We start from the raw sequence: 13,198 nt of genomic DNA, 5'->3' as shown, positions 1-13,198 counted from the left end.
CGACGGGGGTGGGGGGTGGGGGAGGCCGGGTCGTCGTCGGCTAGGTCAGCCCAGCGAACACGGGGCGGCCGGCGTGGGCGGAGACGGCTCCGGCGAGGGCGGCGCCAGCAGCGGGAGGGGCGGCGGGGGGTCCGGTGAGGAACCGAGGAGGGCAGGGCAGTGGGGGAGGCGCAAGCCGCGGCGGTCCGCGCGTCGCCATCGCCAGAGCACTCCATCCATTGGGGATATCAAGGTATACCGTGGAGAGGTTCATGAAATGTGTTCTTACCCTACTAACAACCTCAAAGTTGTGTAGCCTACCTCAGGCACACTAGGGGTTGATAAATAATAGTGCGGTTTGCTAGGGGGCCGTGCTTTCCCTGTTAACCAACCTACACATGTTCGAAGCCTTGCTTCGGCAGGGTGAGGGCGCTTGTTCTTCTAAATTAAAATTTCACTGGTGCTAGCCTGTGGCCGAGTGTTTTTTACACCAGCGTGTAGTAGTTTCAAACAACATCAGATATGCAAGTTTTTTCACCTTTTCTGATTTTGTCGGATCCACTTCTGAATTCTACAAATAAAATCCAAGTGTATGAAACATACTGGGTATTATTTTAGCACGCTTGCTTACCAAGCGGCCATCCGTAGCTACTAATAGTGAATAAAGTTCATAGACTAATATCTTGTGCTCCACAGTCACCATCTGAGTTGATTGAGATGGCTCTGAAGTTCTCTGATGAAGTTGCGCTTCCTAAGCTGGTATGCATCATTATGTAAAACATGAATAAGTTCCCACATGCTTATCCTTTTTAGTCAAGAGGCATAATAGCTAACCAAGAAATTATTTAGGTTGCCGATTTTGGTTCTTTGGAACTTTCACCTGTTGATGGTAGGACATTGACAGATTTCATGCATACCAGGGGCCTGCAGATGCGCTCCCTAGGACGAGTTGTAAGTTTGTAACAACTTTTTCATTTGAACATGATGGATGCCGGTTCTTCTTTAGTGCTTGATATGTGCTAATCTAAGAATAACCTATGTAGGTCAAACTTTCAGAGAAGCTCTCACACGTACAGTCCCTTTGTGTGCATGAAATGATAGTGAGAGCATTCAAGCATATTGTCCAATCTGTTATTGCAGCTACTTCAGACATGAGACAATTAGCATTAACAATAGCTGCAGTGCTGAACTTACTTCTTGGTGTTCCTGAATCTGAATTTTCTGGAAGTTCTCCTGCTGTGCATCCCCTGGTGTGGAGATGGCTTGTTGCCTTCTTGAAGAAGCGATACCAGTATGAGCTCACAGGGCAACATTATGATGATGTGAGGAAATACGCTATATTGAGAGGACTATGCCATAAGGTAAACATGTTTAATATTTTTAACATTTCTCACACCCGGTCCATTTTATTGAGATTAAAGGTTGCTTTTAGGTGGGCATTGAATTGGCACCGCGAGATTTTGTCATGGATTCTGCTTTCCCATTTTGCAAACAGGACATTATTAGCCTTGTGCCCGTACATAAGGTAAAAGTATTTTTCTCAGTCAATTGTTTTTATCATACAAAAATCACATTGTGCTGTCATGGCTTGTTCATCACATATGACTATCAGTGTTTTGAGAACTTGGTAGATATAATGAGTGGCACATAAACATAACTGACGTGTTTTTTCAAAAATGCAGCAAGTTGCGTGCTCATCTGCAGATGGAAGGCAACTTCTAGAATCCTCTAAAACAGCTCTTGACAAGGGTAAACTTGAAGATGCTGTTAATTATGGAACCAAGGTACCTTCTTGTAAAATCTTGTACATTTCTTTTTGGCAATTCCTTAGCTGTCATATCTTGGGGACTCATAAATTATTCTATGTATGAATGCAGGCCCTTGCCAAGCTCATAATGGTGTGTGGTCCCTATCATCGAATGACGGCTGGAGCTTATAGCCTTCTAGCTGTTGTTTTGTACCACACTGGTGATTTTAATCAGGTAGATGGTTATTCAGCTGCACAGCACATAGTCTATAATAATTGTTATGCATGTTTTGAAGACAATGCAAGTGATAGCACTGTTTAATTAAGTGAGGATTATTGAACATGAGATGATATAAAGACTTACGCCATTGCACTTTCTTTATGTATATATTAGTTTATACTTAGAAATAATATATACTTTTAGCATTCTTTGCTAAGCATACTTCAGTTACAATGTGAGCGAAAGATACATAAAGGTGTTATTGGGTTAGACTAACTATAACACCGAAGGAATATGTAGGGAAGATACACAACAAATTCTGGTAAAACTGAGACTTTCTTGTATTTTTAGGAGGATCAGCAGATCTAAAGTTTTTCTATCAGTGTTCTGCACATTTCATTTCATTATATCTACCAAGTTCATTATATCAGTGTCCTGTGCATTTCATCACTATGACTATCAGTGTTTTGCACATTTCAACATCAGCAGATCTAAAGTTTTTCTACATATTAATAACTAGTGAAGTTGAAATGTGCCAGCAAGTGTTGTATTTTGTTTTTGAGAAAAGACACCCAAAGAGCATTTTGGCAAGTAACAAGGAAAACATATGTGGTACAATGGAGTTATGGACACAAGACGGCCAGCAAAACGGCAGCACTTCTTGTGTAATGCCCTCCCAGCACTGGAGATATCTCAGATACAATCCGACAGGAATATCTATCCAATCCAGCACACAACCGCTTAACACTCACCTGTGACTAAGGGGTTTCCGTTGTTCATTGGAGCGGGCAAATAAATGATCTGTGTTGTTTCCAAACAGTTTTACTATCTGCAGTTATAGATACATATACATGTGTTTTAAATCACAAAATAGGAATCTTTTAGTCTTTTGTCCTGCACGTATAATGAAATTACCTTCATGGAAATTGCGTAAGCGATAACGATTCAATAATTTTGTGCACTTCTACCTCTCATACCCGTATGATGCTGTCACCATTAATCTTCTTACCCATGATGCCAATGTAATTAAAAATGATAATTGATAGTTAAACAGCTCAAATGTAATATGCATGTATCTTGTATGTCATATTATGAGAAATAATCTAATTTTCCCTAATGGCTCCTTTGTCAAATACTTTCTGCGTATGCCATATAAAATTACCTAGTAAGGCTCAGCGGCTTGTTACAATGGACAAACCCTAAGTTTACATTATCATATCAGATCAGTGAAACTTCATCTTGGCCTGTTTTAGGGCTTTAATGCCTTCTGTTTAGTTACTTAGAACACTGGAGCCAGCTGAACTGATGCTTTGGATGTTGGTGTGTTTGTGGTGCCTCATAAAATGCTTGATAGTTATTTCAAACTCATGATTTACTTTTCTATCCTAGCATTTAATTATCTATAGGCACAGTATAATGTGTACCTAAAAATTTGCAGGCTACAATATATCAGCAAAAGGCCCTAGACATCAACGAGAGGGAACTTGGGCTTGATCACCCTGATACGATGAAGAGTTACGGAGACCTTGCTGTTTTCTACTATCGTTTACAACACACAGAACTGGCTCTGAAGTAAGTTCAGTTTATGAAATACTACTTTTTTTATTCCATGCAGAAAATCTACAGTTTCACAAGGGCTGAGCAAAGTAGTCACTCCAGCTGTAACTTGAAGAGAAGTACTCCCTCCGTTCCAAAATAGATGACCCAACTTTGTACTAACTTTAGTACAAAGTTAGTACAAAATTGGGTCATCTATTTTGGAACGGAGGGAGTAGCATATATCCAAAAGAGTAGGAGACCTCTTTTAGGGTATTTTATATCTTAGTAAAGTGCTATGTCAAGTTGATGAAGTTTGCCAAATAAAATAGTCTTGCTATTGCTGCCAAGAATATATTTTACTATCTTCTCACGTTAAAACTATTTTTTTCACAGAATTATTATGTCGAATGTGCATATTTGGTTCTTTCTCTCTATGCTTTATCATTTGGATTAAAAAACTAATCTTGTCTTATGAAAGTAATGCTAAGAGTGAGCAGGAACTAGTTGCTTAGTCGTCTGAGTGTCCGATTTCTTTGTAGTTTAGTTTTGTGTCTGAGGTGCTATCTCTCAGCTCTCACTCCATCAATGTTAATTACAACAGTTGAAATAATATAACTAGACCCTAGCATGAATACCGTCAACATATAACCGTCAAACCTAATGCTGGCAGATGTTGCAAACTCATAAATACTAAGTGAATCCTTAGGTGGTGATATGTTTCCCTAATGTTTTAGCTTAACCACAAGCATATGTAGTACTCCCTCCGTTCACAAATATAAGATGTTTTGGATATTTCAATACAGACAAACGGGCTGAAATGAGTGAATGAACACACTAAAATGTGTCTATATACATCCTAATCAGAAAAAAAGTTAGAACATTTTATAGTAGTGAATGGAGGGAGTATCTTTTTTATTCTTCAGCAAGATTGCAGAGGGTAAAAGTGGTATGGTATTTGCTTCTAGCCTCAAATTATTAAATTATTAATTGCTGTCATGTAAATCTCTTCTTGAGGATGGATCAAATTCCCTTAAGCTCGTATATCTTTAAAGGCTGAAGATTCAATAATTGTTTATTTATCTGTGTATGAGCTTGTCTTGAAGATTATTTCATGGATATCAAAGCTATTGCATTATGTGAAAACCTAAGGGTCTGAATAAACAGCAGGGTGCTATACCTGCTATCCTTTTGATACCTCCTTGCAGTGTAATCCTAGTGATCTATACTCATTGCTACAGTGTATACAGTAAATTAACCTTTGGTGCAAATTAGGTACGTCAAGCGTGCATTATATCTTCTACATCTTACATGCGGGCCATCTCATCCAAACACAGCTGCAACATATATTAACGTAGCCATGATGGAGGAAGGCTTGGGCAATGTGCATGTAGCTCTTAGGTACTTGCACAAAGCTTTAAAATGCAACCAGAGATTACTTGGGCCTGATCATATCCAGGTAATTTTCCTTCTCAACATTAAGGAAACATTTTAAAAAGTTCTTCTGGCAAATGGCATGCTTTTGTTAGCGAGATAATTGTTAAATATGAAAGATGTTCATTTCGTGCCTCTTTACAAATCTCGCTTGTTGACTTAATCAATAATCAGAAAATCTTAAGTCGATACCTTCAATGACTTAACAAGTTGTGGTGAATGCCAAAAAATCATCAACAAATTGTTTGTCAGTTCCAGGAGACATGTCTCGATGATGAGTCAAATTATTGAAGGCCAGGCGTTGCCAAGACCGTATCATTGGACCCCTCTAGGCCCAGATATGGGCCATGGAGACCAAGAGAGGCACCACCGACCAAGGAGGAAACTTACGATACGTAGGGAAGGCTGAACGTTTTGGATATGAATACTAATCTGGATTCCTACCACCTACATGCCTGACGCACTGACATGGCGACCGACATACCAGTGCTATATAAGGGGTGACATGGCGACCGGCATACCAGTGCTATGTGAGGGCAACAGGGACATAGTAGTAGGGATCCCGGTTTCGCATAGCCTAGAGCCTTTACACCACGTAGAGATTCCGATGCTTCCCATTGAGACCTAGCATATCTTGTCGAGCTACCCCAACTCGTCGAGTACCCCGTGATATTGTAAACGATCCCCTGTATTATCCCCACATATAAGAAAAAAGACAAAGGCAGGAAGTAGGGCTTTTACCCAACTTAGGGGGCTGAACCTCGGTATATTGTGTGTCCCCTTTTGTGTTATAGATCCATCGGTAGCTTGATGTGACGTTCCCGCGACTACATATCCACATACTCGTTCTAGTACCACTGTCAGGACAAGACAAAAATCCATCAACAACATGGGAGTATGATTCCACGCATCAGACTTCGGGTCTTTCTTGCTTGCCTTGGTCCTCACATAATGTGCCTCTTGGGAAAACACTTGCTTGTGCTCCTTTCCCAGCCTACACAATTATAGATGTGAGCTCATAAGCTCGTCCCCTCTTGTGCGCCACACTTTTATGTGCATACATAGTGGCGTGCACATCCATGGTTCTAATAATCTCAAAAAGAAAATTGCAGAATCATGATGAGGAGCATTCGGTTTGGTACATGCATGGAGCTTCAAGTTAGTTGGATACTTGTATAACCAAGAAGTTACATCAGGATCACTATGAGAAGCATCCGGTTTGATTATTAACCTAGATCTACTCTACTGGTCGTCGCCCTTGTCCTCGTCGACTAGGTCGATGTACACCAGAACTGGCCATGGATATGGCCACGCTCCGGGTGCAATGGCCACGGACGCCGGCGTGCGCGGTGGCGTGGTTGGCACCTCGTGCTGCTCCGGCTCCACCCACTCGAGTGAGCAAGGCACTATGGTCGTCCACCCCCACAAGTGCCCATAAGCGACGCCAGTGGCCATGGCTCCTGCCGCTCTGCCGCGGGTGCGACGGCCAATTCGGCCAGCAGCCCCAGTGGCAAGCCAGACCACTCGGCGAGCTTGTCGAGCTGGGAGTCCTCGAGGACCTTCTTGAAGGCCTCGTCCCCTCCTTCACTACGGGACTTGCGGCGGCTCATGCGCTCGAGCACACGCACGATGGGGACGTGCTGGAGCATGGGGCGCTAGAGCGTCGAAGAACGACTGGCGCCATCCGTCATGCTCGTCATAGAACCAGGTGTCCCAGTGTGGCAAGTCCTCGGCAAACGCCGGTTCGTGGCGGAGGTCATCGGAAGCTGTGCCCGATGGCGGCAGATCTCCTTAACCACGCGCGACCCAAGGCCAGAACGGCCCACATTGGAACCCTTTCCGGGTTCAGATGCCACCCGTTCGGCAGGTGGACGTCGGGCCATGGCACGGGGATGGCATCGTCCCAGTAGCGCTGGCACTGGTCGACGGTGACGTAGACGCGTTCCCGCAGCGGTGCCACCCCGAGGAAGAGTCGGCCTCGTGGTTGTGCTTCCCAGGGAACCACTTCCACGACATTTGTGTCGGCGATGGGCAGTGGCGAGGGTTGACACCCCCCTCCCCCCGGCACGTTTGCATTAAAAAGGACCGGCTCTGTGGTAGTTGGGTCACTCTCGCGTGGGGCCAGAGCGGATCCGTCTACTATCAGTGTGGACGCAAACCCGACCCAAATTTGGGGTGGATTTGTAAGAATGGGAATGGGTCGGCCACTCGCCGCCTGCAGCAACGGGGTGAGCCGCCACAGCCACGGGCATGATGAACATGTGACTGGCCCGGCAAGATATCACGCGCCGCTACCAAGTCCGAATGCGAAGAGCGGAATGAAGCCGGACTGCCAGAGGCGGCAACGCCAATGAAGTGACCGGCTGAGCAGTCGGGGTCGCCTCGCGTCGTGAAGCCATGTCCTCTTCATGCTCCGGTTTGCCGTGGAGGCTGGCGGGGGAAGACCTCTCTGGCCCTGCGCATGGCCAGCACCGGTCTCACCAGCCGCGTCCCTAGCCACCTAGCACGGCGGCGGGGGTGGCGACTGCTGCACTGGGTGAGGAGGGGCTGGCCTCGGTTGTTGCACGAACACGTGCAATGGACAGTCTCGTCCCTGGTGACCGAGCGCGGTGGCAGTGGTGACGGTGTCTGGACGCACCAGCGACGTGCGTGCGGAGGAGCGAGTTGAGGAAGCGTCACAGGGTGTCCGCACTGGCTCACATGTGCCCCAACTCAAGAAAACGCAAAAGCTTTGTGCCCCGATGCATTTCAGACCCAGAAAGAAGTTCTTTTTTTTTAATATCATTTCCATAATTAACTATTAGGTCCAAGTGACATATTCTTCTGTTGTATGTAGACTGCTGCAAGCTACCATGCTATCGCCATTGCTCTCTCGTTGATGGAAGCTTATTCGTTGAGTGTTCAGCATGAGCAGACAACCTTGCAAATCCTTCGTGCAAAGCTTGGACCAGATGATCTTCGGACTCAGGTTTACTTCTACTAAGTGATATTATTGAAATGCTAAAAACCTAGCCCCTCTGTTACCAATGGATGTCATTTTAGAATACATTTTGTATAAAAGAATTAACTTTGAGCACTAATATAAACTAATGTATTTTATTTTAAATACTAAAATAATATTAGTAGATTTTCCATCAAAGTACTTCTGTAATACTAGTTGTGCATTCGAAAGCAAGTCAATGCCCAAATGACATCTACTACCTCCTTTCCCAAATATATACCGTTGTGGCAGTTCAAATACGACATATATTTAGGAACGGACGTAGTAGTTAGTAACAGAAGTACCTCGATTATTTTCCCACTTGAACTATTATCTTAGCTATATGAAGAGAATCGTTCCCTTCTCATTTATTTACAAGGACATCCTTAATATTGTTGCCTTCCACATTACAGGATGCTGCAGCCTGGCTTGAATACTTTGAATCGAAAGTAATTGAGCAACAAGAAGCTGCCCGCAATGGAACTCGAAAACCTGATGCATCAATAGCTAGTAAAGGACACCTAAGGTGCGATTTAGTTCTGCCAATGAAATCACAGTTAATCCTTAGAGAAACTTCTATTGTGTTGTGCTAGCTAGTGCACAGCACATAAGCTGGTATCAGTTATCATAGATATTTAGATGCTGTGCATTTTTTTGGACTATACAGATGCTGTATTGACTGTATTTGTTTGCACTTGCAGTGTATCTGATCTTCTTGATTACATCAATCCCAACGAAGAAAACAAAGGAAGAGATTCTGAATCAGGCAAGAGGAGGTACTCAAGCATAAAGGTTAGTTGCTAACTTTTACTTTGGATTATGCCATCATTAAGGAACAAGGTTAATTAAGACAGAGAGAAATCAGAGCCGTGAAATGGTTACCATGGTGTAGTAGTGTTAAATGAATAATTAAACTCATAATGCAATTGGTCAGTGTCTTAAAGAGAAAAAGGGAGACTTACAATTGTTCACTACAAAGTCAGTTCTTGTTAGTATTGCTGACAGGCAGCAAAATAGTATATTTCTGTTTACATAGTTCTATGAAGAAATAGTTTTTCTACCCCAGAGTGTATTAAACTCTCCTTAATTGGGCAACCAATTTTTTTATCTTTCATGGATTGAGCCTGTGCCGGTGGCTCACATTTATTCTGTAGTGTTCTAATATGATTTCTGTCTATACAGTTTCAGTTGTACCAATTCAGACAGTGTTCAAACCACACAATTCGGCCCTTCCTGTGTATCTGGAATTCAATGAACCTGGTTTCCTTTTTTTCATGATGCTTAAAGTTACACTACATTTTCCTTCTGTGAAAACATTCATGTTACCACTGGAATAACTTGACCTTTGGTATTTTAGCAATACTGTAAATGGCACTTTAGAATTTATTCATTGTATACTCATCCTGTCAGGTTTTATCACATTCGAGTGAGAATTCAAACGTAGCAAGTCCTGATATATCTCCAAGAGATTCTGCTATTGCAGTCAAAGATGAGGAAAAACAAATTAAAGAGCCGTTGCAAGATGATAGTGCTAATATCATGGATATTCCTGAAACTGAGGTTAAAGAGAGTCCTTTACCCTTGAAGGCTTCACCACCTTCTGAACAGCTGGTAGAGAGATCTGAGGTGAACATCAGTTCACCTGAGGAAGTTTTTGAAGGTGGAATACTAGAACAGGATGATGGCTGGCAGCCTGTTCAAAGACCTAAATCAGCGGCAGTTTTAGGTAAACAGATAAAGCATTACAGTGCTGCCATCAGAAGATATGACCCTGAGAATCATGCTCCAACAGATGCTTCCCAATATAAGCCAAGGAATTCCTATTCAAATAACCGTTATTACTTCTTAAAGAAGAGAACTGTCGTACCTGCAGCATACACAGATCCTCAGCAGCATATGAAAGTCCAGACATCAAGTGTCAGGTTTGGTCGTAAGACATACAAGGCTACCTACCGGGTTAAGCCAGGGACAGCATCCACGGAAGTGCAAGATACTTCTAGGATCACAGAGCAGATGAGTGGTAAAGAAGAATCCCAAATATCTTATTCACATGTACACAATCGTTCAGCAGATCTGAAAGGAAGTGAGCCACATGGACCTTGGGTTGAAAGTACTGGAAACGCACCATCATACAAAGATGTTGCATTGGCACGTCCAGGTACAATAGCCAAGACTCAAATACAAAAACCTAGAGATGATGTACTGCAACCATCACTTGGTCAAATTATCGCACAAGAAATGAAGGATTCCTTGGTAGATGCAGTTCAAGTGGACCAGAGGTCCGTCTCCTCAAGTACCAATAATTCCAAAGAGGTACACATTGTGCCAGCAGAAATGCAGCATTCAGAAAAAAGAGAAGAGTCACATAGGGAACATGAGATTGACAACACCGAGAAAGATAGTTTACCAGATAAGGTAACAGCAGATAATGAGAAACCTTCTGGCATTGGCCCTGCAGATAGTAAAACAGACACGTCCTTATTCAGTAACAAAGATCAAGAACCAACAAGTAGTGACAATTTTGGTGCTGCCACTGAGTTCTCAGATTTGGCAGTACCCACAGAAGCTGAAAAGAGTGGGAAAACTGGCATACAATTTCTTGAAGAATCTCTACCTACTAATAGTGAACCTATTACAGTCTCAGAGCATACAATAAGTATGCAGGGAGGCGTTGGAGGTGTTGAAAGTGAGAAGTCAAAGCCTGACTTGCTTCTAAGTAATATTGATATAAGAGAGATATCTAATAAGAAGCTATCTGCTGCTGCACCTCCATTCAATCCGTCTCCTCCAGCTATCCTTAGCCCAATTGCTGTAAGTGTCGGTCTCCCACCACCAGGTGCCGTTCCAAGCGGCCCTTGGCCTATGAATATCTCCATGCATCCTGGACATTCAAATATGGTGCCAAACGGTCCTCTGTGCACATCCCCACATCATTCGTACCCGCCCGCTCCTCGGTCTCCTAATCTCTTGCATCCTGTGCCATTTATTTATCCACCATATAGTCAATCGCAGATGGTTCCAAGCAGCACATTTCCCATGAACACTACTATATTTCGCCCTAACCATTATGGATGGCAACCTTATATGAGCCCAGCTGCATCTGAGTTTGTGCCTGGACCAGCATGGTCAAACAATCATCCAGTCGCTTACACCCCCAGCCCAAATGTTGCTGACACTATTTCTCAGTCAATAGCAGATTCACACGTCCTATCTGATGCAGCTGTTGTTAGTATAGGACCTTCACTGGACAGCAATATGGTTGCAGTAAAGGAGGAAATGGAGGTCCCTCTGGAGGTAGACACTGGTAATTTGATCCGCAATAATATTTTGGGAGAGGAACATGATAAAGAGTTAAAGGATGCTGTTAATGCTGCACTTAATCCTCACATGCCAGGAGACAGCATATTTGATATTGGTGGAACGAAACTGGGAGGCAGCATGAAGAATGAAGATGAGGGTAGCTTTAGGATATTTGTAAAGGGGAAAAGCAGGCGAAAGCAAACTCTGAGGATCCCGATAAGTTTGCTTAACAAGACATATAGCGCACGTTCCTTCAAGCTTGACTTCAACAGAGTAGTCAGAGAGAGTGATATCTTCAGGCCATCGGGCGTTTCTTCTGCTGAAGTAGTTTCTTCTGGCGACTGAGGAATATTCCACCAGTCAAATATTTACCTATGACATTATTACCCAAAGAGAATTCGATGGATCTCCATTTGAAAAATACTGAAATGTGACTCTTATTTTTATCTGAGCATTTGGAAGGCAGCAACAATGCTCCTTCAGTGTTCCAGGTAATCATTCTTAACAGATATTTTAAGAACTTTTTGCTCCCCTATTATAGATCTCAATCATCTAATATAGTAGGTGTTGATTTCAAATTTTCTAGATCTGATCCAAGCTACTCTGAAAAGATAAATGTGTTTTCTTTTCCGACTTCAAATAAGGTATGGCTCCCTTCTCAGTTATCATTTTAGCCTGTTACATGTTGAATTTGTTTGTACCCCATATACGGATCAGTTTTGGGTGTAGTTCTTGGTAATGATTACATTTTGCTATAAGCATTTATAAAAAGATTAGTGTTCTTTGAAGCACCTTTGGAACCTACACAGTCATCACACATGTAAAGAGGGGGTTAGTTACTCACTGCTCCAATAAAAGGATGGGTAGGAGAAAACTTACCTTATTTTCTCAGTTCAGCCAATGTTAAAGTACAAAGTTTTCATGTTATATCTTTCATCTATGTATTAATAGTAGCATACCATAGCATGTTTTCTTGCTGTTTTATTTGCAGCTTCCACGCTACCTTTTCTTGTATTGATGTGTAGCTAACTGTTCTCTGTTCACACGCTGCTCTCAGGTGTCGACAATTCCGTGTGGAGTGTAGCAGATTGCCGAGAGTTTTGCGAGATCCGGAACCAATAAAAGGTGGAAGTGTTAGCAAAAAATACATGGCAGACTGATTCTTTACTACAATTTTGATAGACTAAGTAGAATATTTTCCTCCAAAATTTGGGCTAAATTTTGGTCGTATGGAACTTAACTTCTAGAAACTTAGAAATTTGTTTGCTCCTGCATCCTGAAATAATCTCTCGTGTCTTTTGTGAGAGAAACTAATGTTATTCTTTTGATGATGAGAATTAGTAATAAGAGCATCTCCGGCAGCCCCGTTCTCCCCAATAAATTTTCTGCGATAGAAGATTTGAACCAAAAAAACGTACTCTAGCAGCTCCCCTTCAATAAATTATCTTTATGATCATCAAAAAGAGTCCCACTATTGCCTTCGCAATGTACTCACTGCGGCCTTGTCGACAGACAGATAGCTAAGATCATCTCTAGCAGATCCCGTAAACCTTCGCCCTGTAAAATCGTTTTAGAAGATACTAGCACATATGCCCGTGCGTTACAACGGGGAAAATTGATGTTTTGCACAAGCATAATGTCCCACAGCATCGGATTCATTATGAAGAACATGTTGCAACGCAGCATCATCCTTCTACAAAATGAACATAAAAAAATAAGTCGCAATTTAGTCGTTTTCATATTTTCTTTGCGGAGCGTAATGTCCCACTGATTTCATTTAAATACAATCCTTTTTAATAGCATTTAAGTATGATCCTTTCATTAATTACCATGAAGTCCTTACCCGTTTTAGTCGAGAATCAAATCCTTCCTTTTCTAATTTAGTAGCCCCAACACATTAAGGCCTATAGATCCTTTCTTTTAATTATCCTATCTTTTTACCTCAAATCCTTCATGTAGAATTAATTAAGACCACAATCTTTCTAATAGTTATTCCTTCGAT

The 13,198-nt window shown here is 42.4% G+C and overlaps 1 protein-coding gene across 3 annotated transcripts in view; it reads left to right on the top strand.

Moving 5' to 3' along the window:
- Window positions 1-12,548, top strand: part of LOC119269075 (protein TSS-like) — a 26,220-nt gene extending 13,672 nt beyond the window's left edge. For all 3 annotated transcript variants that reach the window (XM_037550824.1, XM_037550823.1, XM_037550825.1), the window contains 14 exons: window positions 676-738; window positions 829-930; window positions 1,023-1,340; window positions 1,412-1,504; window positions 1,662-1,763; window positions 1,857-1,961; window positions 3,385-3,518; window positions 4,758-4,941; window positions 7,753-7,884; window positions 8,310-8,422; window positions 8,598-8,688; window positions 9,307-11,687; window positions 11,783-11,840; window positions 12,254-12,548. In XM_037550824.1, coding sequence (XP_037406721.1) covers window positions 676-738; window positions 829-930; window positions 1,023-1,340; window positions 1,412-1,504; window positions 1,662-1,763; window positions 1,857-1,961; window positions 3,385-3,518; window positions 4,758-4,941; window positions 7,753-7,884; window positions 8,310-8,422; window positions 8,598-8,688; window positions 9,307-11,541 — 3,672 coding nt within the window. In that variant the 3' untranslated portion in view covers window positions 11,542-11,687; window positions 11,783-11,840; window positions 12,254-12,548. The remainder of the gene's footprint in view (window positions 1-675; window positions 739-828; window positions 931-1,022; window positions 1,341-1,411; window positions 1,505-1,661; window positions 1,764-1,856; window positions 1,962-3,384; window positions 3,519-4,757; window positions 4,942-7,752; window positions 7,885-8,309; window positions 8,423-8,597; window positions 8,689-9,306; window positions 11,688-11,782; window positions 11,841-12,253) is intronic.
- Window positions 12,549-13,198: the final 650 nt, after the last annotated feature.

Source organism: Triticum dicoccoides, chromosome 3A (assembly GCF_002162155.2).
Source record: "Triticum dicoccoides isolate Atlit2015 ecotype Zavitan chromosome 3A, WEW_v2.0, whole genome shotgun sequence".
NCBI lineage: Eukaryota > Viridiplantae > Streptophyta > Magnoliopsida > Poales > Poaceae > Triticum > Triticum dicoccoides.
Note: the sequence above shows the minus strand (reverse complement) of the source record. Positions and strands in the feature narration are given on the sequence as shown.